The sequence below is a fragment of the Halichoerus grypus genome, chromosome 8, assembly GCF_964656455.1.
Source record: "Halichoerus grypus chromosome 8, mHalGry1.hap1.1, whole genome shotgun sequence".
Lineage (NCBI taxonomy): Eukaryota > Metazoa > Chordata > Mammalia > Carnivora > Phocidae > Halichoerus > Halichoerus grypus.
The window spans coordinates 34,762,726-34,788,546 of record NC_135719.1 but is presented as its reverse complement, the minus strand read 5'-3'; the positions used below and the strand labels follow the sequence as shown (position 1 = coordinate 34,788,546).

The 25,821-nt window shown below is 36.0% G+C and overlaps 1 protein-coding gene across 7 annotated transcripts in view; it reads left to right on the top strand.

The window, feature by feature from the left end:
- Positions 1-25,821, top strand: part of HERC2 (HECT and RLD domain containing E3 ubiquitin protein ligase 2) — a 245,212-nt gene that overhangs the window by 30,295 nt on the left and 189,096 nt on the right. For all 7 annotated transcript variants that reach the window (XR_013450354.1, XM_078079011.1, XM_078079010.1 and 4 more), the window contains exons 4-5: positions 12,354-12,491; positions 24,528-24,747. Coding sequence is in view for 6 of the 7 variants with exons in the window: in XM_078079011.1 (XP_077935137.1) it covers positions 12,354-12,491; positions 24,528-24,747 (358 nt within the window). In the remaining variant the exon portion in view is untranslated. The remainder of the gene's footprint in view (positions 1-12,353; positions 12,492-24,527; positions 24,748-25,821) is intronic.

Genomic DNA, 25,821 nt, shown 5'->3' with positions numbered 1-25,821 from the left:
CCAATCTGCTACCCTGTGCCTTTTTACGGGAGCATTTAGGCCATTCACGTTGAGAGTGATTATTGAAAGATATGAATTTATTGTCATCATGTTGCCTGTGAAGACCTTGTTTCTATAGATTCTCTCTGTAAATTTCTGTTCTATATCACTCTTAAGGTGTTTCTCCTTCTATAGAACCCCCCCTTAATATTTCTTGCAGGGCCTTCTTAGTGTTCACATATTCTTTCAGTTTCTGCAGGTCTTGGAAGCTCTGTATCTCTCCATCCATTCTAAATGACAGGTTACCGGATAAAGTATTCTTGGCTGCATGTTCTTCTCATTTAGTACCCTGAATATGTCTTGCCAGGCCTTTCTGGCTTTCCAGGTCTCTGTGGATAGGTCTGACGTTATTCTGATGTTCCTCCCTCTGTACGTAAGGAATCTCTTTCTCATAACTGCCCTTAAGATGGTTTCCTTGGTTCTAAGATTTGCGAGTTTTACTATTACATGCTGGGGCATTGGTCTGTCTTCCTTGATCTTGGGAGGCGTCCTCTTTGCCTTTAGGACACGAATGTTTGTTTCATTCCCCAGATTAGGGAAGTTCTCAGCTATGATTTGCTTAAGTATATCTTCTAGTCCTTTCTCTCTCTCCACCCCCTCAGGGGTCCCGGTAATTCTGACATTGGAATGCTTTTTTGCGTCACTTATTTCTCTAATTCTGTTTTCATGGATTATAAGCTGTTTTTCCCAGGCCTCCTCTTTTTCCTATCAATTGGTCTTCTAGATCACTAATTCGTTTTTCTTTCTCTTTTACCGTAGCTGTTAGAGTATCTAGATTAGATTGGATCTCATTGATAGCATTTTTAAGTTCTGCCAATTCAGCTTTCATTTCTGCCCTTAAAGACTATGTTGCCATCAATCGATTTCTCCATTCTAGCTATTGTCTTCACAATTGCATCCCTGAATTTCGTTTCCGACATCTTGGTTATATCTATATCCATTTGTAAATCTGTGGCAGAAATCACAGTCTCTGAGTCTTTCCTGTTTTGGGTGTTCCTCCTCCTAGTCATTCTGTTGAGGGGTGGTTGAGGGAATGTACAGAGTCTAAATTATTGACCACAACCCAAGTAAGATTCACCTGTTTTATAGGAACCTTAGGGTTTTAGGTCCCTTGTTTTCCCAGTCTGTCTTCTGGGGAAGGGGCCTGCTGTGCTGTTACTAAGCCAACCCTGTTTGGGCAGAGTTGCCCTGCCCCCTGTGGTGGGGGATGGGCTCAGTGAACACCGGTTTTTTGGGGCTTTTGTTCTCTGGCGGCTTCCCCTGGTGGCTTTCCGCATCTTTTCCGGGAATCAGAGCAGAAGAGACTTTCCAACCCTCTGCTTCAGAGTAGAGAGATCGCAGTCTGTTCTTCAGTGAGCTCTCCAGGCCATAGTATCACCGTTTCTGTCTCTGCTGGTATAAACTGGAGCGTCTTGGGTTGTGCACCCTTCAGCAGCGCTCCCAGTCCTCGCCTCCAGGTTGGGACACATCTCTGCCTTTTGTGCTTCTAAAATTGCCAGCCGTCCCCAGTTCACACATGTGGCCCCGCCGGTCCAGATTCCATTGGGGGTGGGGGGCTGCCCTAACGTCCTCTCCCCATCTCTACCGGTCTGTGAGTCTGTGCCCTGTCCCTAGCCCCGGAGGCTTTCCCGCACTGGCAGTGCAGGATCCCTATGGCTCCCTCCCTCTTCCGTTTATCTTCCTATATCTGCCCGTGGAATCACGGCTCCCCGCTTAGTACCTCGAAACCAACCGCCTGCGATATTCTCTTCTTAGAGATCCAGATCTATCTTCTTACATCTCAGGCTGATTTCGTGGGTGTTCAGAGTGGTCTGGTAGATATCCAGCTCAATTCCTGGGCCCGGTTGGAATAGGGTCCCGTACTCCTCCACCATCTTTTCTCTTGTAACTGAGACCTTTCTTGTTTTTTGAAAAAGGCTTGTATTGCTATATACTTCTAAGACTGCCTTTGCTGTATCCCAAAGGTTTTGAACATTTGTGTTTTCATTTTCATTTGTTTCCATGAATTTTTAAAATTCTTCTTTAATTTCTTGGTTGACCCCTTCATTCTTTATTAGGATGCTCTTTAACCTCCATGTTTCTGTGTTCCTTCCAAATTTCCTCTTGTGACTGAGTCAGATTTCAAAGTATTGTCATCTGAAAATATGCAAGGAATAATCACAGTATTTTGGTAACGGTTGAGACCTGATTTGTGACCCAATATGTGATCTATTCTGGAGAATGTTCCACATGCACTGAAGAGGAATGTGTCTTCTGTTGCTTTAGGATGAAATCCTCTGCATATATCAGTGAAATCCATCTGGTCCAGTGTGTCATTCAAAGCCCTTGTTTCCTTGTTGATCTGCTTAGATCATCTTTCCATCTCTGTGAGTGGGGTGTTAAAGTCCCTTACTGTTCTTGTATTATTATCAATGTGTTTCTTCAGTTTTGTTATTAATTAGTTTATATAATTGGCTGTTCCCAAATTAGGGCTATAAATATTTACAATTGTTAGATCTTGTTGGATGGACCCTTTAATAATGATAAAGTGTCCTTCCTCATCTCCTCTTACAGTCTTTGGTTTAAAATCTACTTTGTCTGATATAAGGATTGCTACTCCAGCTTTCTTCTGATGTCCGTTAGCATGATAAATGATTTTACATCCCCCTCACTTTCAATTTAGATGTGTCTTTGGGCCTAAAATGAATCTCTTATAGACTGCATATCGATGGGTCTTGCTTTTTTATCCAATCTGTTACCCTTTGTCTTTTGATTGGGGCATTTAAAACATTTACATTCAGAGTAACAGTTGAAGGGTATGAATTTAGTGCCATTGTATTATATATAAAGTCGCTGTTTCTATATATTGTCTCTGTTCCTTTCTGGTCTATGCTACTTTTGAGCTCGCTCTTGGATTAATGGATCTCCTTTAATATTTCTTGCAGGGCTGGCTTAGTGTTCACAGATTCCTTTAGTTTCTGTTTGTCCTGAAAGCTCTTTATCTCTCCTTGTATTATGAATGACGGCCTTGCTGGATAAAGTATTTTTGGTGCGTATTTTCCCCATTTACACATTGAATGTATCATGCCAGCCCTTTCTGGCCTGTCAGGTTTCTGTGGATAGGTCTGCTGCCAGTCTTATGATTCTACCCTATTAGGTTAAGGGCCTCTTGTCCCAAGCTGCTTTCATGATTTTCTCTTTGTCTCTGAAATTTGCAAGCTTCACTATTATATGTTGAGTTGTTGACCTATTTTTATTGATTTTGAGGGTGGTTCTCTCTGCCTCCTGGACTTGAATGCCTGTTTCCTTCCCCAGATTCAGGAAGTTCTCATGTGTAATTTGCTCAAATATACCTGCTGCTCCTCTCTCTTTCTTTTCTCTTTTTCTGGGACCCAAATTATTCTAATATTGTTTCGCTTTATGATTCACTTATCTCTTGAGTTATCCCCTCATGATCCACTAGTTGTTTCTCTCTCTGAACTGTTTTATTCTCCACCATTTTGTCTTCTGTATCCCTAATTCTCTCTTCTGCCTCATTTATCCTAGCAGTTAGAGCCTCCATTTTTGATTGCATCTCATTAATAGCCTTTTTGATTTCAACCTGATTAGATTTTAGTTCTTTTATTTTTCCAGGAAGGGATCCTCTAGTGTCTTATGTCCTTTTTTCATGTCCAGCTAGTATCTTTATAATTGGTATTCTGAACCCTAGTTCTGTCATCTTACTTCTATCCATTCTGATTAGGTCCCTGGCAGTCAGTATGGCCTCTTGTTCTCTTTTTTTGAGGTGATTTTTTTCTGTCTTGTCATTCTGTTCAGAGAAGAATAGATGAAAGAGATATCAAAATACTGAAATAGCAACAACGACCCCAGAGAATTATACACTAAATAAATCGTAAGAGACCAGAAATCAACACAAAAAAATAATAAAAGGGAATATAATCAGACAGCTGAACAAAATAGAGCAATACACTAGATCTTGTGTGTATTTTGGTCTGTTTGTTGGAAAACTCGATCCCAGAATTGTAAAGAAAGAATAACTTATTAAATACAGTGAAAGGATAGAATGTAACTGTAAAACAAAAATTAAAAAAGACTTAAAAAGATGGAATGTAGTCAGACACGTGAACAGAACAGAGCAATTACACTAGCTTCTAGGTATATTTTAGTCTGTTAGAAAAAACTACATCCCTAAATTGTAAAGAAAAAAATATATATATACAGGAGTAAAATTAAATACAATGAAAGGATAGAATGTTACTGTAAAAATGAAAATTAAAAAAGTTTTGGAAGAGTTGATAAGAAATCAGTTGAAAAGATTAAAAAAGAAGAAAAATTGAAAGAATAAGGTATCATCAGAAAAAACCGTGAATTCTACATACTCTTTTTTCGTAGAACTGGAGTTTTGCAGTTCTGTGTGTAATTGGTAAACTTGGTCTTAGCCAGATTTTCTTGCTGATCTTCTGGGGGAGGGACCTATTGTGCTGATTCTCAGGTGTCTTTGCTGGGGCAGAATTGCACCCCTCTTGTCAGGGGGCCCGGCTCAGTATAAGTGGCTCCAGATTGCTCCATGTGGCTTTTGTTCCCTGAAGGCTTTTCCCACCACTTTAAAGGATGAAAATAAAAATGGCAGCACCCCATCTCCAGGAGCTGAAAGATTTCAGCCCCCACTCTTCAATGCGCCCTCAGGGAAAAGCAGTCAATCACTTTTGTCTCCATGGTTTCCCTTCTCACTCTGTGTTCACCCAGTTTGTGACAGTGTTTTTATCACAGGTACTGGCCTCTGGTTTGAGTCTCCAAACTTTGCAGATTCTTTTGGCACGCACCTCCCCGCTCCTCCCAGGGGAATGAGGAGGGTCTTACCTTGGTTCTGCTACTTGCTGGGCCCCTGCTCAGAGAGTGGTCGCCCAACCGTGCTGCAGTTTGGGGTTTATGGCAACAGTGAGCTGAAAGCCCACTCCTGGGCTCTCTGATTACAGCTAGCTTCCCTACTCTGCTTGGGAACTCTGCCACACTCAGGTCCCCCGTTCTTTCTGTGACCCTGGGGATCCTGAGACCACACTGTCCTAGGATATTGTGCTTTGCTACCTGAGCACCTTTCAGGCAGGGATGTCTCCTAATCCAACTTCTGTAAATTCTGGTTTTGCGCTCCACTGCTATATCACTTTCTGTAGCTGGCTTGCAGAGGCTCCCTCCCCACGTGGTTTATCTTCTGATTTATTGCATCAGATTGACTTCTCTGCACCTGCTGCCTTGTAAAAAGTGGTCACTTTCCTATTTGTAGAATTACAGCAGTTGTTTTCTTAGATGTCCAGTTGAGTTCACAGGTGTTCAGAATGATAGCTATCTAGCTGAATTCCAGGGTTCAGACGAAACTAAGGTCCCCTACTCCTCCAGCATCTTCCTCTGAATCCCTATGATATAACATTTTAAAGTTGGCTTCATTTACTCACTAGTTGTATCTTTAAGATTCATCCATATTGTTGTGTGTATCAACAGTTCTTTTTTTTTTTTAATTTTATTATGTTAGTCACCATACAGTACATCATTGGTTTTTGATGTGGTGATCCACGGTCCATTGTTTTCGTATAACACCCAGTGCTCCATGCAGTACGTGCCCTCCTTAATACCCATCACCGGGCTAACCAATCCCCCCTCCCCCTCCCCTCTAAAATCAACAGTTCTTTTTGTTACTGAGTACTATCCCATAATTTCAATGTATCACGGTGTATTTATCCATTCACCTACTAAAGGACATTTTGGTTGTTACCATTTCTTTGGTAATTATAATAATGGTGCTATGAACATTTCTGTACAAATTTTTCATGAATATAGTTTCCATTTCTCTAGGATAAATACCTAGTAGTGTGATTGTTGGACCAAGTAGATGCAGGTTTCATTTCATACAGAACTGCCAAATTGTTTTCCAAAGTGGCTTTATCATTTTGCCTTCCCTCCAGCACTGTGTGTTAGTGCCTGTTGCTCTGTATCCTTGTCAGCACTTGGTATTATCAGTACTTTTAATTTTAGCTATTCTTATAATTATGTAGTGTGAGCTCATCATGGTTTTAGTTTGCATTTCCTTAATGGCAAATGACGTTGAATACCCTTTCATGTGCTTATTTTTCATCCTTATATCCTGTTTGGTGAAGTTTCTGTTTACATCTTTTTATTAATTGGTGAATTAGATTGTTTGTTTTCTTTTTGTTCAGTTTTGAGAACTTTTTATGGTTTGTATTTTCATTGCAGGTCCTTTCTTGGATACATGATTTATAAATATTTTCTCTCAGTCTAGTACCTCATTTTTTATTCTCTTAATGTGTATTTTATAATTTTTTTCTTTTTATGAATTGTGCTTTTCATCTCATGTCTAAGAATTTTTTTGCCTAGTGTCGGGTAACAAAGATTTTCTTCTATAATTTCTTCTAAGAGTTTTATAGTTTTCATTTTACTATTAGATCTTTGGTCCATTTTGAGTTCACTTTTGTATAAAGTGTAAGGTTGGGGTTGAAGCTATTTTTTATTTTTGCATATGGACATCCAGTTTTTCTAATACTATCCTTTTCCCATTGAATTGGTTTTGTATTTTGTCAAAATGAATTGACTCATTTTGTATGTGATTATTCCTGGACTTTCCAGTCTGTTTCATTGATATGTGTCTATTCCTTTATTAATGGCACCAAAAAAAAAAAAAGTCAGCTTATCTCATATCTGCAGAAAATCTTTCTGGTTTTCTTTTTTTAAGATTTTTTATTTATTTGACAGAGACAGCCAGAGAGGGAACACAAGCAGGGGGAGTGGGAGAGGGAGAAGCAGGCTTCCCGCTGAGCAGGAGCTGATGCAGGACTGGATCCCAGGACTCTAGGATCATGACCTGAGCCGAAGGCAGACGCTTAACAACTGAGCCACCCAGGCGCCCCTTGCTGGGTTTTTGATTGGTATTGTGCTAAATCTATAGATCACTTTGGGGGGAGTTAACATCATTACTATGTTTTGTTTTTCATTTCATAAACATAGTATATTTCCATTTATTTAGGTAGTATTTTATTTCTTTCATCAGGATTTTGTACTTTACAACATACATTTCCTAAGTGTGCTATATTTTTGTTAGTGTATACCTAAGTATTTACTTCTTTTGGAGCTATTATAAATGTTTAAAAATTTTTTTGGTTTCCAACTGTGCATTGATATTACATGGTATAACTTCTACATTATATCTGTTATGTAGAAAACAGTATGTAGATGATACTATTTATTACATTTTTGTGTATTGACTTTGTCTCCTATGATCTTGCTAAACTCACTAGGCAGTGTTTTTTTTGTTTTTTGTTTTTTTTTTTGTAGATTTCTTGGGATTTTTCTTGAAGACAATCATGTAGTTTGTGAAGAGGAACAGTTTTTATCTTTTCTTGTCTTACTGCCTTAACTAGGACTTCCAGTATAGTATCAAATAGGGGTGAAGAGAAATGGACATCTTTACCTTATTCCTTATCTACATCAGTAGTATCAAGTGATTCTTTTTTTAAAAATTTTTTAAATTAACATATAATGTATTATTTGTTTCAGGGGTACAGGTCTGTGATTCATCAGTCTTACACAATTCACAGCACTTACCATAGCACATACCCTCCCCAATGTCTTATCACCCAGCCACCCTATCCCTCCCAGCCCCCTCCACTCCAACAACCCTAAGTTTGTTTCCTGAGATTAAGAGTCTCTTATGGTTTGTCTCCCTCTCTGGTTTCGTCTTGTTTCATTTTTCCCTCCCTTCCCCTATGATCCTCTGTTGTGTTTCTCAAATTAAGTGATTCTTATTTCTGTGGGGGATTACACTGATTGATTTACAAATACTGAACCAGCATTGTATTCCTGGGATAAACTCCTCTTGGTTATAGTGTATTATTCTTTATTGCTGGATTCAATTTACTAATATTCTGTTGAGAATTTTGCATGTATGTTCATGAGGGATACTTATTTATAGCTGTATTTTAGTATGATTGACCTTGAACAGCATGAGTTTGAACTGTGCCTGTCTGCTTCTATGCAGATAATTTATAGTACTGTAAATGTATTTTCTCTTCCTTATGGTTTTCCTAACATTTTCTTTTCTGTAGCTTACTTTATTGTAAGGATACAATATATAATACATATACAAAACGTGTGTTTATTGGCTGTTTATGTTATCAGTAAGGCTTCTGGTCAACAGTAGGCTATATTTGTAATTAAGTTTTTGGGGAGTTCAAAGTTATATGTGGATTTTCAACAGGCAGGGAGTGGGCACCCCAACCCCCTTGTTGTTCAGGGATCAGCTGTACTTTTGTCTGTCTAGTTTTGGTGTTAGAGTAATACTGGTTTTTTAAAATAAGTTGGGAAATGTTCCTCTTCCCATTTTCTGGAAGAGATTGTGTAGAATTGGTATAAATTTCTTCTGTAAATATTTAGTAGAATTCTCCATTGAAACCTTCTAGGTCTTGAGGTTTCTATTTTGAAAGGTTTTAAATTCTGAAGTAAATTTCTTGAATAGTTATCATACTATTTAGCTTACCCAGTTCTTGGGTGAGTTTTGGTAGTTTGTGGTTTTTGAGGAATTGGTCTGTATCAACTAACTTGTTGAATTTATGGGTTTAGAGTTGATGTAGTATTCTCTTATCCTTTTAAGATCTGCACAGGTTGTAGAGATAGCCCTCTTTCATTCCTGATATTTGTTAATTACTGTCTTTTTCCCCCCCCCAGTAGTCTTGTGCAAGGTTTATCAATTTTATTGATCTTTTCAACAAATCAGCTCTTAGTTTCATTGATTTGATTTCTGTTTTTCTGTTTTCAATTTTATTGATTTCTGCTCTTCATTATTCCCCTTTCTGCTTGCTTTTGGTTTATTTTGCTTTTCTCTTTCTAGTTTCTTAAGGTAGAAGTTTAGATTGTTGACTTCAGACCTTTTTTTCTTTGCTAACATAAGCTTTTAATAATACAGATCTCCCTGTAACACTATTTTAACTGCACCCCACAAATTGTGATGTATTTTCATTTAATTAAAAATATTTATTTATTTATTTAATATTTAATTACATTTCCGTTGAGACCTGTGCATTACTTTGAAATGTGTTGTTTAATTTCCAAGTCTTTTGACATTGTCTAGTCATCTTTCTGTTATTATTGATTTCTGGTTTAATGGCATATGGAGAGGACACATGCTTAATGTGCTTGATTTCAGCTCATTTAAATTTGTTAAGATTTGGTTTATGACATAAGATGTGGTCTGACTCGGTGAATAGTCAGTATCTACTTCACAGTTCTATAGGCTACAGGTCTGAAATCAAGGTGTCATTTTTTTTAGAATGATATTCTGGGGGCGCCTGGGTGGCTCAGTTGTTAAGTGTCTGCCTTCGGCTCAGGTCATGATCCCAGGGTCCTGGGATTGAGCCTCGCGTCGGGCTCCCTGCTCAGCAGCGGGGAGCCTGCTTCTCCCTCTCCCGCTGCTTGTGTTCCCTCTCTCGCGATCTCTCTGTCAAATAAATAAATAAAATCTTAAAAAAAAATGATATTCTGCTGTAGTTGGGTGGCTCAGTGTGTAAAATGTTGATTGCATCCTTTTGGTTGATGATCATGAAGTTCAGTTCTTTATTCTTGCTGGTTTTCTTTCTACTTGTTCTGTTACTGAGAGGGTAGTGTTGATATCTCTAATATAATTGTGGATTTGTCTGTCTTTCTTTTCAGTTCTCATTTTGTGTTTTGAGGCCTTATTGTTGACTTCATACACATGTAAGATTGTTATGTTTTCTTGGTGAATTTACCCCTTTATTATTATGTGTTTTTCCTGTTTATCTCTGGTAATTTTCTTTGCTGTGGAGTTTGTCTCATTAATATAGCCATTTCAACTTTCTTTGATTAGTGTTTCTTGGTATATATTTTCCCCACCCATTTACTTTTAATTGCTTTGTATCATTATATATTAAATGAGTTTTTTAAAGATGGCATATGATTGGGTCATTTTTTTTTTTTTAATCAAGCTTGTGGGATGCTGCTTCCATGACCCAAAGCATAGTGGGGAGCTGGGTGTGGAGGGTTACAGGCTCAGGGTCTTTGGGAGCCTCTGTTTTCAGGAAAGCTCAGTATATGGCTAGAATTTTCCACTCTAATGATGTATAGTGCAGGACTGGGAAGGGCATTTTCTTGCATCTGAAGCCTGTAGGCAACATGTCATCATAGGTGGTCCAGAGACTCCAGGGGGCATGAGAGGAAGTTCCTAAAGCCTCTTTGGTGAAGACATCTCTGAGGGTGCTAAGGAGGAGTATTTGTATTAGTTTCCTAGGGCTGCTGTAACAGAGTACTACAGGCTGGGAAGCTTAAACAACAGAAACATATTGTCTCACAGTTCTGTAGGCTACAGGTCTGAAATCAAGGTGTCAGCAGGGTTGTATCCTTTTGAGAGTTATGAGAAAAGGCTGTGTTCCAAGCCTCTCTCCTTGGCTTCTAGATGGCTGCCTTCTCCCCATGTCTTCACATTGTCTTTCCTCTGTGTATATCTGTGTTCACATTTCCTCTTTTTGTAAGGACACCAGTCATATTGGATTAGGGCCCACCCTAATGACTTCTTAATTAGATCATCCAAAAAGACCCTATTAGCAAATAAGGTCACACTCATAGGTACTGGAGGTTAGGACTTGAACATGTTACAAAAAAAAAAATCTGTATTTAAAGCCCAGTTGGATATTTCTGTAAATAAGAGAGGTACTCTTAGTCATAGCTTTGGCAGGAGGTTGAAAGAATGGGACACATGAAGTGTTATCAGTGGCAAAGGTCCTTTCTTCAGCTTCAGGAACTGAGGGTTGAGTTAATTATGCTTCATGGTTCCTGGCACACCATTTTCAAATCCCATCTTTTAAAATGTTTTCCTTTCTAATGTGTTTGTATCATCATGAAACATTTTAGTGTTAATGTGCATGCATTTTTAGTTTGTGTAAATGGAATGTGTGGTTCCTTAGCCTGAGTTTGTTCCCTTTGCCATTTAGTACTGTATTTTTAAGTCGTATTCATAGTGCATTGGACTGCTGTGGGTTTCTGTCCTCTGCATCCTCCTAATTGTGGGCCTCTATGGGAGTTCTGTGAACATAGCCCCTGGAAGGGATTAGAGGACCTTGCATGTAACTCAGAGGCACTTGATAACTCTCCAGTCTGGTTGTGTGGGGTCTACCCCTTTGGCCAGCTGTGCCTGAAGGTTTATGTCCCCAGCTCCACATTTTCACTGACACTTGACATTAATTATCAAACAGATCATCGAAAGCTTATTTTCTGGCATGTGTTGTTCTAGGCACTTGGGATTTATCAGTGAACAAAACCAGATGAAATGGGAAAAAAAAATCCTGTCTTGGAGCTTATATTTTAGCTTTTTAACAATTGCCAATTTGGTGAATGTAGAGTAATATTTCATTATTTTAATTTATATTTTTCTAAACAGAATTTGAGTATCTCTTCATAGCATTAGTCATTTGGGAGTCCTTCTGTTTGATATCTGATATTTCTCTTATAAATTGCAGGAGTTTCTTGATATTGTTACTTGTTGGTTTCAGTTATTTTTAGATACTTCTTACTGTTTGTAATATGATATAATCTTTCACAGATTTAGATGTATATTTCTATTTATTTATCATTTAGAAAATAATTCATTTAGTAAGGGCCTTCTAGGATAGGACACATTTATACTTGAAGATTAGGTTTTATTTGCTGTGTGTAAGGAGTTTCATGACATTTGTTCTTGACTGAAACTTTAAATTGTCAGTGGCCCAAAGTCATGGTTTTCAGCTTTTTTTGTGTGTCCCAAAGCTCCTGAATTATATTTTGTCCGTGGTAGTGGTCCTGTGTAGCAGTGGTTCTCAGTTGGCGGAGTATGGCAATATATAGAGTTAAAAGTGGTTTTTGAATCATGCTACCATTTCACATCCTCCCTTCTTTTGGACACAGCAATTGGGAATCACTGGATAAAAGCAGTTCACATGAAATTCAACTAGGTAGTATCAAAGACTAAGTTTATTAGTTGTGAAATGTAGTAGGAAATTGATGAAATACTTTAGGAGACCTGCTTCAAAGAAGAATTTGAATGATATATTGATTTCTTTATTAAAAGGGTTACTAGACCATTCATTACTTCATAAATCACAGTGTACCTTTTGTGGTGATGATTCTTATTAATTTTCTTTTAATCATCAAATATTCAACTAATGATGTATATTGTAACTTAACCTTTCCATTTCTGGGAGGGACTTTGCAAAGAGACTGACAAGTGGATGTTACATTTTGAAAAGGAATTTATAGAATTTTTTTTTTTAATTTTGATTTTCCAGATGATGGTGTTGATACTCAAAGTGGAACAAAGAAAGAAGATCTGAATGACAAAGAGAAAAAAGATGAAGAAGAAACTCCTGCACCTGCATGTAGGGCCAAATCAATCCTAGAGAGCTGGGTATGGGGCAAGCAACCAGGTATTACGAACTGAGATTCTAGTACTTTGGAAAACTTGATCTGGCACTTCTTTTCTAGGTACCATAGATGGATTTTGTTGTTGTTGTTATGGAATTCTTAAAAATATAACTTAAAATTTTTTCCTATTATGGTAAACTCTGCATAACATACAATTTACCGTTTCAACCATTTTTATGTATACAGTTCAGGGACATTAAACGTGTTCACATTGTTTTGTAATCACCACCACCATCCATTTCCAGAACCTTTTCATCTTCCCAAACTGAAACTCTGTACTTATTAAACGGTAACTCCTTTTTCTTCTCTACTCTTAACCCCTGGAGACTATAATTTTACTTTCTGTCTTTAGGATTTAGACTAGTCTAGTTACCTGGTATAAGTGCAGTCATATAGTATTTGTCCTTTTATGTCTGGCTTATTTCATTATTTAGCATCATGTCTTCAAGGCTCATCCATGTTATAGTATGTGTCAGAATTTCCTTCCTTTTAAAGGCTGACTAGTATTCCATTATATGTATATATTGCATTTTGTTTATGCATTCATCCATGGAAGGGCATTTATGTTGCTTCCACCTTTTAGCTATTTTGAATAATGCTGCTATGAGTGTAAGTATACATAAATTCTGCTTTCAGTAATTTGTGTATATACCCAAGTTCTGCTTTCAACTATTTGTGTATGTACCAAGGAATAGAACTGCTGGATCATATGGTAGTTCTCTGTTTAATTTTTTGAGGACCTGGCAAACTTTTCCATAGTGGCTACACCATTTTATATCCCTACCAGCAACGTATGAGTGATTCTGTTTCTTTGTGTCCTCATCATCATTTGGTGGTGTCACTTTTTAAAAAATTTTAGCCATTTTGTTAGGTGTGTGGTGATACCTCATTGTGGTTTTAATTTGGAGTATCCTGTGGCTTTTTACTATCTTTGACTCTTCAGCGGAATACCTGTTCATGTCTTTTGCCCATTTTCTAGTTAGATTTTTCTTTTTCTTTATACTGTTGTGTTTTTGGAGTTCTGCATATATTCCAGATACTAGTCCTTTGTCTTATATACGGTTTGCAAATAATTTCTCTCAGTTCATAGCTTATCTTTTTATCCTCTCAACAGTGTCTTAAGTGCAGCAAAAGTTTTAAAATTTTGATAAAGTTCAGTGTGGATTTTGCTTCTTCCTCCTCCTCCTTTTTCTTCTTCGTCCTCCCCTTCCTCTGCTTCCTCCTCCTCCTCCTCTTTGCCTAGCCTACAAGCCTGAAGATTTTTCCCTATGTTTTTTCCTAAAAGTTTTGTAGTTTTATGTTTTAGGTATATGTTCCTGTTCCATTTGAGTTAAATTTTGTGTGCAATGTGAGGTTTAGGTCAAGCTTTTTTTTTTTTTTTTTTTTTTTGCTTATGATAAGTAATTGCTCCAGCACCATTTTTTTGAAAAGGCTAACTTTCTACCATTGAATTGCTTCTGCACCTTTGTCAAGAATAAGTTGGGTATACTTGTGTGGTCTATTTCTTGTTTGTCTTTTCTGTTCTACTAATCCATGTGTGTATCTCTCTGCCCACACCACACTGTTTATTACTGTAGCTAAGAGTAAGTCTTGAAATCAGATAGACTGGTTCTTCGCACTTTCTTCTACTTTTTTCATATTGTTCTAGCAATTCTAGGTCCTTTGCCTTTCCATATAAATTGTTAAATTAAAAAAATTATAAAATAACTTTTGGTTAATTTAATACCCATGTGTTCATTGCTAGTATATAGAAATACAATTTATTTCTATATGTTTATCTTTGTCCTGCAACCTTGCTGAATTGACTAGGAAATTTTTTTGGATTTTCTACATAGACAATCAGTTTATTTCTCCCTTTTCAATCTATGTGCCTTCTATTACATTTTTTTGCCTTATTGTTCTGGCTAAAACTTCTTTACTATGTTTTATAAGAGTGGTGAGAATAACCTTACTTTATTCCTGATCTTAGGGGGAAAACATTCAGTCTTTTCATTGTTAAGTATAATGTTAGCGTAAGTTTTTGTAGATGCTTTTTATAACGGTGAGGAAGTTCCTATCTATTCCAGTTTCCTGAGAGGTTTTATCACGAATGAGTGTTGAACTTTGTCAAATGCTTTTTCTGCATCACTTGATTTGTCATGTGATTTTTTTTTTTTTTCCATTTAGTTTATTAGTATGAAGGATCTGATTTTTGACTGTTAAACCAGCTTTGCAATCCTGGAATAAACACCACTTGGTGGTGATGTATAATTCTTTTTAAATATTGCTTAATTCTACTTACTAATATTTTGATAAGGATTTTGTGCCTGTATTCATGAGAACAATATTCTGTAATTTTTTTTTTGTTTTTTGTATTTTCTTTGTTTGGTTTTGATACCATGCTAATACTAGTCTCTTAAAATTAATTGTGAGGTATTTCCTTTTCTATTTTCCAGAAGAGATTGTTTAGAATCTATGTTAATTCTGTTCTAATACTTGGTAATATTCTCCAGTGAAGCAATCTGGACCTTGTGATTTCCTTTTTGGGATTCTTAAAATTATGAATTCAGTTTTCTTAATAGTTGTATGGCAATTTACATGATCTGTTTCATATTTGCTGAGTTGGGGTAGTTTGTATTTTTTTAGAAATCAGTCCATTTTGTCTAAGGTGTCTAATTTATATGTGTAGAGTTGTTCCCTAGTTGCTTCTAATTATATGTAGATCCTGTTTCTTTCTTGATATTGGTAATTTATGTTTATTGTCTTTTTGTGTTTTGTCAGTCCTGCTTAGAGGCATGATAGTTCTATTGATCTTTTGAAAGAACCAGTTCTTTGTCTTATTGATTTTTCTCTATTGTTTTTTCCATTTTCATTCTCATTGTTTCTGCTCTTAATTATTTCCATCTTTCTGCTTGCTTTTTGGTTTATTTTGCTAGTTTTTTCCTAGGTTGCTGAGATTGGAACTTATATTTATTGATTTGAAAGTTTTCCACTTTTCAAATTACCCATTTAGTACTATGCATTTCTCTCATGATTGGTTTAGGTTTTTTCCTCACACATTGTGATGTATTCTATTTGTATTTTAATTCAGGTCAGTATATTTTTTATTTCCCTCCCTCTTTGACCCATGGATTATTTAAGAGTGTGTTGTTTAGTTCCCAAGTTTGGCCATTTTCCCAGTATTTTTCTGTTACTGATTTCTAGTTTCTTTCCATTGTTTCGGAGAACATACTGTGTGTGATTTCAGTTCTTTTAAATTTGTTGAGGTTTCTTTTGTGCCCAGGATATGAACTGTTTTGATATTTGTTTTGATATTTGTGACTTATTACAGACTTATTACAGAATGATTGTGTATTCTGCTGTTGGCTGGAGTGTTCTAAATATTGATTAGATCCTGTTGGTTATGGTGTTGTTGTGTTCTTTTATATCCTTGCTGACTTTCTGTCTCCTTGTTCTGTCAGCTGTTGAGAGAAATGTTGAGGTCTCCAACTCTAAGACTATATAAATAGTTTTTTTTTGGTTACATCTTTTGCAGTTTGGTGCGTGCACATTTAGAATTGTTATGTCTTATTGGTGGATTGACCATTTTCTTATTTTTTAATGTTGCTCTATATTCCTGGTAATTATCTTTGCTCTGACATCTACTTTATTTGACATTAATATACCCATTCTTGCTTTCTTTTGATTACTGTTTTCATGCTTTTTGTTTTTTCTGTCCATTTACTTTTTTTTATTTTTTAGATTTTTTTAATTTATTTATTTGAAAGAGAGAATGAGATAGAGAGAGAGAGCATGAGAGGGGGGAGGGTCAGAGGGAGAAGCAGACTCCCTGCTGAGCAGGGAGCCCAATGCGGGACTCGATCCCGGGACTCCAGGATCATGACCTGAGCCGAAGGCAGCCGCTTAACCAACTGAGCCACCCAGGTGCCCTACTTTTTTTGTTTTTAAGTAGGCTCCACACCCAGCATGGAGCCCAACACAAAGCATGACCTTGATCTCATGATCCTGAGATCAAGAGTCAGATGCTTAACTGACTGAGCCACCCAGGCACCCCTCTATGCATTTACTTTTAATTTGCCTATTTGAAGTCACTTTCTCGTAGATAGCATATAGTTGGGTCATATGTTTTAGTCCATTCTACCAATGTCTGTCTTTTAATTGGTATATTTAGATTTTTTGCATTGAATTTCATGTAAGTATTGATAAATTAGAGTTTAAGACTGCTGTTTTATGTTTTCTGTTTGCTCTGGTTTTTCATTTTTGTTTTGTTTTGTTTATACTACCTCCCTGTGGTTTACTTGACCATTTTTTAGAATTCCATTTTGATTTATCTATAGTGTTTTTGAGTTTATTTTTTGGTGTAGCCTTTTTAGTGATTTGTCTAATACATTATATATACATAACTAAGCACAGTTTCCTGGTTGTGTTACTTAACCAGTTTGGTTGACATATAGAAAACTTACTTCCCTCTATGTCCCTTTATCCTTTTCTGCTTATATGATTGCCTTAAATATTTTTGTTGCATGTATTTATAACTACATTTAGCAATATTATAATCTTTGGTTAAAGCTTCAGACATAATTTAGAAAAGTCAAGAGATGAAGAAAAGCCTATTGTATTTACCCCTGTGTTATTTACAGTGTTCTTCCTTCCTGAGCTCCACGGTTTTCCTTTTATTGTTGCTGTTCTGTGTAGAGAACTTCCTTTAGCCATTCTTTAGTGTAGGTCTGCTGATGACGTATTTTTTTAGTTTTCCTTCATTTGAGAAAGTTTGATTTTCCTTTAATTCCTTTTTAGTTTTCCTTCATTTGAGAATGTTTGATTTTCCTTTAATTAAAGGACATTTTTGCTAGATTTAGGGTTCTAGGTTGATGATTCTTTTTTTCATCACTTCAAAAATATTTTGTTCCTTTCAGCTGTCCTCCATGGTGTCTGATGAAAAATTTGCTGTTACATGAATTGTTATTCTACCATAGTTAAAGTGTTTTTCTCTGGCTGCTTTTAAGATATTTTCTTTGTCTTTAGTTTAATTATGATGTGTCTTCGTGTGGATTTCTTTGGGTTCATCCTGTTTGGATTTGCTCACCTTCTTGGATTTGTAGATTTACATCTTACTGAATTTGGGAAATTTTCAGCCTTCTTAGAATACTTTTTCAACCCCACCCCCTTCTTTAACAACCCAAAGTTCAATGAGAAGAATGTTAGATCTTTTGTTACATTCCCACAGGTACCTGTGACTGCTCATTTTTCCTTTTTTTAAAATGAGGTATAATAGATATATAACATCTTAGTTTCAGGTGTGCAATATATTGATTTGATATTTATATATATAGCAGAATGATCACCACAGTAGTCCAGTTACAATCAGTCACCATATATAGTTAAAAAAATTTCATTTTCTGATGAGAACCTTTAAGATCCACTCTTCTAGCAACTTTCAAATATGCAGTACAGTATTATTAACTATAGTCACTATGTTGAACATTATACCTCTATGGCTTAGTCATGTTATAACTGAAAATTTGTACCCTTTGATCCCCTCATCCATTTTGCCTACTCCCTCAACCACCCCGCCCCTTGCTTCAGGCAACCACCAATCTATTCTCTGTATCCATGAGCTTGGTTCTATTTGTTGGTTTTATTTTGTTTTTTAGAGTCCACATACAAGTGAGATCATATAGTATTTATCTTTTTTTAAAAAAGATTTTATTTATTTATTTGAGAGAGAAAAGAGTGAGCATGAGCAGGGGAAGGGGCAGAGGGACAAGCAAACTCGGGACTTGATCCCAGGACCCTGAGATCATGACCTGAGCCAAAGTCAGTTGCTTAACCCAGACACTTAACTGACTGAGCCACCCAGGCACCCCTATAGTATTTATCTTTTTATGTCTGACTTATTACAGTTAGCATAATGCCCTCAAAGTTCATATCTAACTTGTTACAAATGGCAGAATTTCTTTTTTTTTTAATGTCTGAATAATACTACATTGTGTATATATACCATATTTTCCTTACCCATCCATCCGTCAGTGGACATTTAGGTTGTTTCTATTTCTTGGCTATCGTAAATAATGCTGAAAATGGGGGTGCATATATATTTTCAAATTAGTGCTTTTGTTTTCTTCAGATAAATACCCAGAAGTAGAATTTCTAAATCATATGGTAATTCTATTTCAAATTTTTTGAGAAGCTTTCTTACTGTTTTCCATAGTGGCTGTACCAATTAAATTCCCAACAGTGCACAAGTGTTCCCTTTTTTCTACATCTTGACCAGCACTTGTTATTTCTTGTCTTTTTGATACTAGCCATTCTAAAGAGGTGAGGTTATATCTAATTATTGTTTTGACTTGCATTTACTTAATAAATGTTGTTGAGTACCTTTTCATGTACCTGTTGTCCATCTGTATGTCTTCTTTGAAAACTGTATATTTAGATCCTCTTCTCATTTTTAATTGGATTTTTTTTTGCTATTGAGTTGTAGGAATTTTTTTTAATGTATTTTGGATATTAACCCCTTATCCCTTATCAGATATATCATTTGCAAATATTTTCTCCCATTTGGTAGGTTGCCTTTCATTTTACTGATGGTTTCTTTTGCTATGCAGAAGCTTTTTAGTTTGTTGAGTCCCACTTGTTTATTTTTGCTTTTGGTGTCAGATTGAAAAAATCATTGCCAAGATCTATGTCAGGAAGCTTACCACCAATGTCGAATTCTAGGATTTTTATGGTTTCAGGTCTTACGTTCAAGTTTTTAATCCATTTGAGTTAATTTTTGTGTGTGGTGTAAGATAGTTGTCCAGTTTCATTCTTTTGCATGTGCCTGTCCAGTTTTCCTAATACGATTTACTGAAGAGACTATCCTTTCCCCACTGTATATTCTTGGCTCCTTTGTTGTAAATTAATTGACCATATGTGTGTGGGTTTATTTCTGGAGTCTCCATTCTGTTCCATTGAGCTATGTGTTTGTTTTTATGCCAGTGCCATACTGTTTTGATTACCATAACATAGTAATATAGTTTGAAATTAGGGAGTGTGATGCCTCTAGCTTTGTTCTTTTTTTTCTCAAGATTGCTTTGGCTATTTGGTCTTTTGTGGCTCCATATAAATATTAGGATCATTCTATTTCTGTGAAAAATGCCACTGAAATTTTGATAGGGATTTTGAATCCGTAGATTGCTTTGAGTAGTGTGGACATATTAACAATATTAATTCTTCCAGTCCATGAGCATGGATTATCTTTCCATGTATTTGCATCATCATCAATTTTTTCCATCAGTGTCTTATACCTTTTACAGGTCTTTGACCTCCTTCGTTAAATTTATTCCTAGGTATTTTAATCTTTTTGATGCTGTTATAAATGAGATTGTTGATTTCTGTTATTGTTCATTATTAGTTTATAGGAATGCATCAGATTTTTGTGTACTGATTTTTGTATTTTGCTGCTTTTTTAAAATTTATTTTTTAAATTTAAAATCAATTAATTAACATATATTATTAGTTTCAGAGGTAGAGTTTAGTGGTACATTGGTTGCGTTTAACACCCAGTGCTCATTACATCAAGTGCCCTTCTTAATGTGTATTCTGCTTCTTTACCGAATTTGTTTATTAGCTCTAACAGTTTTCTTTTTTTTTTTTTTTTTTTGGTGATCTTTAGGGTTTTCTATATATCATGTCATCTGCAAATAGTGACAGTTATATTTTTTCCTTTCTAGCTTGGATACCTTTATTTATTTATTTATTTTTTCTTGCCTAAATGTTCTGGTTAGGATTTCTAATACTATGTTGAATAAAAGTGGTGAGAGTGGGCATCCTTGTCTTGTTCCTAATTTTCGAAGGAAAGCTTCCGGCTCTTCAGTGTTAAGTCATTGTTAGTTGTGGGCTTGTCATATATGGCCTTTATTATTTTGAAGTACATTCTGTCTATACCTGCTTTGTTGAGAGCTTTTATCTTAAATGGATGTTGAATTTTGTCAGATGCTTTTTCTGCATTTATTGAAATTATCATATGATTTTTATTTTTCATTTTGTTAATGTATATTATGTTGATTGATTTGTGGGTATTGAACTGTCCTTGCATCCCTGGGAATAAATCCCAGTTGATCATAGTGTAGCATCCTTTTAATGTATTGACAAAATCAGTTTGCTAATATTTTGCTGAGGATTTTGGTGTGTATGTTCATTAGAGAAATTGGCCTTTAACTATTTTTTTTCTTGCAGTGTCCTTATTTTGCTTTGATATCAGTAATTCTGGTCTCATAAAATGAATTAGGAAGTGTTCTCTCCTCCTCAATTCTTTGGAAGAGTCTGAGAAGGGTTGGTATTCTTCTTTGAGTCTTTGGCAGAATTCACCAGTGAAGCCATCTGTTTCTGGATTTTTTTTTAGATTTTATTTATTTATTTGACAGAGAGAGAGAGAGAGAGAGCACAAACAGGGAGCAGCAGGCAGAGGGAGAAGTAGGCTCCCTGCTGAGCAGGGAGCCCTATGTGGGACTCGATCCCAGGACCCTGGGATCATGACCTGAGCCAAAGGCAGATGCTTAATCGACTGAACCGCCCAGGCGGGGAGGTTATCATCACTGATTAAATCTTCTTTTCAAATTTTGTTTCTTTCTCAGTCTTGGAAAGTTGTATGTTTCTAGGAATTTGTCCATTTCTTCTGGGTTGTGCAGTTTGTTGGTGTATAATTATTCATAGTAGTTTCTTATGATCTTTTGTATTTCTGTAGTATCAGTTGTAACATATTTTCTTTCATTTCTGATTTTATTTGAGTTCTCTCTTTTTTTCCTTGGTGACTTTAGCTACCTGTTTGTCAATTTTGTTTATCTTTTCAAAGAACCAGCTCTTGGTTTCGTTGATATTTTCTATTGTCTTTTTATTACCTATTTCATTATTCTCTGATCTTTTTTTTTTCTTCCTTCTACTAACTTTATCCTTCATTTGTTCTTTTTATAGTTCTTTGAGGTATAAAGTTAGAGTATTTGAGATGTATCTTGTTTCTTGATATAGGCATTTATCACAATGACCTTCTGTTTTAGAACTGCTTTTGCTGTATCCCATAAGTTTTGGTATACTGTATTTTTCTTCTCATTTGTCTCAAGGTATTTTCTGATTTCTCTTGATTTCTTGGTTGACCCATTGGTTGCCAAGTAGCATGTTGTTTAATTTCCAAAGTATTTGTGAATTTTCAAGTTTTCTTGTCATTGATTTCTAGTTTCATACCATTGTGGTTAGAAAAGGTGCTTGATGTGATTTCAGTCTTCTTAAATTTACTAAGACTTTTCCTGTGGTATAAAATATGATCTATCCTGGAGAATTTCCATGTTGACATGAGAAGAAAGTATATTCTGTTGTTTTTGCTGTATATATCTGTTAAGTCCATCTGGTCTGATACATAGTTTAAGGTGATATTTCCTTATTGATTTGATGAAAGTAGAATATTAAAGTCCCCTGCTGTTACTCTACTGATGTTTTTTTCTCCCTTCAGGTTTGTTGAGATGTGCTTTATATATTTATTTGTTCCTATGTTGGGTGCATAAATATTTATAAATATTATATCTTCTGTTGGGTGGACTTTTTTTTTTTTATCATTTTTTATCATTATGTAATGCTTTTTTTTTTTTAAAGATTTTATTTATTTATTTGACAGAGACACAGCGAGAGAGGGAACACAAGCAGGGGGAGTGGGAGAGGGAGAAGCAGGCTTCACGCTGAGCAGGGAGCCCGATGTGGGGCTTGATCCCAGGACCCTGGGTTCATGACCTGAGCCGAAGGCAGATGCTTAACGACTGAGCCACCCAGGCGCCCCTTCTTTGGCTTTTGTACAGAATTATCTTTTATGCTATAGGTTTTTGTTTTATGGTTAGCATGAGGCTTACATATTTATAAGTCTATTTTAAGTTGATAACAACATAAGTTTGAAAAGCATTCTAAAGCTCTAAATATTTACCCTCATCCCCGTGCTTTATGTTTTGATGTCATAATTTACACCTTTTTGTCTTGTGTATCTCTTAGTTATTGTAGTTGTAGTTATTTTTACTAATCTTGTCTTTTAACCTTTATGCTAGTTTTGTAAGTGATTAATCACTTACCTTTACTCTATATTTATCTTTCCAGTGAGATTTGTACTTTCATATGTTTTCATGTTACTATTTCCCTTTCTTTTCCAGAAAAAGGTTCTCATCCAGGCCTTCTTGATGGACAACCAAAAAACTGGCAGTTGGTGTTTATCTTTGCCCCTCAAGGCTCAGGGATTAGCAGCTATATAGATAAGGGCAGTCCTGATCGTAAACCTACTGCGTTTGCACAAAACAGTGCAGTTTGTCTATCCCTGCCTGCTTGAAGTCCTAGTGCTCACTTCTCTTCCTTAGTAATAAATGCTGTTTGTGGCATTTCCCCCCCCCCAGAATAGGACACTTTCATCTGCATTAAAAACCTGTGCAGGCATGTATTCTTTTTCCTCAGTGACTTTCTGAATGGCATCTGGGATCTTGTCTACTTCCTCTCGATTGGCAGAAGCTGCTTTTCCTGTTGACTTTTTTTAAGCCAAATCTCTTTCTGAAATTACCAAACCAACTTACTGGCATTAAATTCTCCAGCTTTTGATCTTCATTTTCCTTTTGCTTTAGGTTGTCATCATATAATGACTTTGCTTTTTCTCAAATCACATTAGAGTCTCTATAGGTATTCCTTTCTCATAGCAATCCTGCACCCGCATAAAAGCTGCATTTTCAATACTATATAAAAAGGTATTTCGCAGAAAGTACAGTGTTTTTGTGTCTGCTGGTGTGACTGCTGTGTCAGCTTCATGAATTTCCTCTTCTTTTTTTAACATTGGTTCTTATACTGGATTCATTTATCTTAAAATGGCAGGCAACCACAGCTGCAGACCTCCATCTATAGTATTTATCAAACAATTCAACCTTTTCTTGTAATGTCATGACTTTTCTCTGCTTGTTGGGAACATGTCTGGCATCATTAGTGGCACTATGTATGGCTCCCATGGTGTTATTCAAGGTTATGAGAACTACTAGAGGTCACTTTTTACTGCAGTACACAGTTTTTTGGAGACAACTGCTCATGTGGAGATGATTAGCATCTAGTGGTGTTTTAAGCGGATACTTGCAACACTTGAGCTCACTGCAATAGCAACAGGAGTGGTTATGAAATTTTAAGAGTAGTACATTACATTAAGTATGTACTGTGGTTAATTTTATGCTGTTATGATTTAATACTGCATCTTTAGGTTTGTTTACATTTTTTCAACCTTTTAGGGGCTGTAAGTATTTTTGGGTGTAAGTGTTGATAAATTTTAAATTTATAATAGGTTTGTGTATATTTTATGGTAGTAAATGATAGAGTAGCAGTTACATATATTTTGTGCATTCATAACATACCTAACTTTTAATTTTTTTTTTATATTTCTAGGCTTTGTGATTTTCTTGTGAGTTTTTTCAAATTGTTGCAAATCCCCCCAAAATTTTCCAGTATATTTATTGAAAAATTTGTGTGTATAAGTGGACCTGTGTAGCTTGACTGTATTGTTTAAGGGTCAGCTGTAATTATCTTCCTCGAAAATATTCCAGTAAATGTATTACCTTTCATGAATCATGTATGCTGGACAATTTTATTGAAACATTTTTATTTTGAGTTTGGTTATATAACATGAATATAATGGATAGAGTTTTTCTGTGTGTAGGAAATGTGCTGCTGAAAGGTATTGACTTTATAGTTTTGTGTTAAAAGCTTTAATACAGTGTTTTAGAGAGGCAGTACACCGTGGTGGCTAAGAGTGGTCTGTCTCATGTGCCGTAATCCTCTGGGTCACCTTGAGCAAATTCTGTATGCCTCAGTTTCCTGCTTCTTAAAATCCATGTACAATATTACCTCTTGATGGTGACTATGAGAATTACCCAATATGTGTAAGGTGCTTAAAACCATTTATTGGCTCATATTAAGTACTCAGGTGTTACATATTATTGCTATTATCCGTTTTATCAACATTGTAACAAACTATAGGCAAGATATGGAGAGTTTGGGTGTTCTCTTCTCTTGTTTTGTAGATGCGAATGAACTGAAGGAATGTCTTTCTGTGTTGGTTAAAGAGCAGCAAGCTCTGGCCATGCAGTCAGCCACTACTACCCTTTCAGCCTTGAGACTCAAGCAGAGGCTGGTCATCTTGGAACGGTACTTCATTGCCTTGAATAGAACTGTTTTCCAGGAGAATGTCAAAGTTAAGTGGAAAACCAGCAGTGTTTCTTTGCCTCCTGTGGACAAAAAGAGGTAATAATATAATGAAGAAGGAATCCTGATACCAGCTAAATATAAAATGCAGGCTGTTTTGTTTTAGAAAGTTTAAGTACAACTTGCAATATAGTCCCTTTTTTTATCTTACGATATTTTGTTCTTGCTTTCCCTTTTTGTATGTTTCATATAATCTGGAGAATGGCTTTGCTAATTTTCTCAGATTAACAGACTATGCTTCGTAATCTGTGCCATTATTTTAAAACCCTTTTCTGTCAGTAGCTGTGGAAGCCAGTGAAGGTGTAGATAAGCATGTCTAGATTTTTGAAAATGGGGTCTGAATATTATGTTCTTTTCGTTTTGTTTTATTTTGCTACTGGATAGGGAATAGTCAGATCATGATATTTAGTGCCTAGTGCCTAGCTAGTTTAGATGCTTATTTTTTCTTCCTAATGTGATTTTCTTATTCTTTTATTATAAGAGATTCTTTCAGGCATATCATTTTTAATGTATTGGTATACATCAGCAGATTTTCTGAAACATTAACTAGAATGCTTAAGGCTTGTATAGAGTTTTAGTAGCTGTCTACCACAGTTTTATTCTCAGAAGACTTGACTAAAAGATTTCTAGGTATAACTCATATTTTATGTAGGAAGAAGAGTTTTTTTTTTTTTTTTTAAGATTTTATTTATTTATTTGACAGAGAGAGACATAGCGAGAGAGGGAACACAAGCAGGGGGAGTGGGAGAGGGAGAAGCAGACTTCCCGCTGAGCAGGGAGCCCAATGCGGGGCTCGATCCCAGGACCCTGGGATCATGACCTGGGCCGAAGGCAGACGCTTAACGACTGAGCCACCCAGGCACCCCAAGAAGAGTTGGTTTTATTTGAATATAATACTGACTTTTATTCTCTATAGAGCATGGAATGTCCAGGGGCAGAAAGAAGCAGGGGGGCAAAAAACCTTATTATTTTGCTACTTGGAGATAAGAAGTGCTAAATTTAGCATATTTCATGTTTTTTTTTCTTTCTTTTTAAATCTAGTTGAAATCATATTACATGTCCTATATTTGATAGTAGTTTTAAGATAGAGTAAACGAAGTGACAGAGGATTTC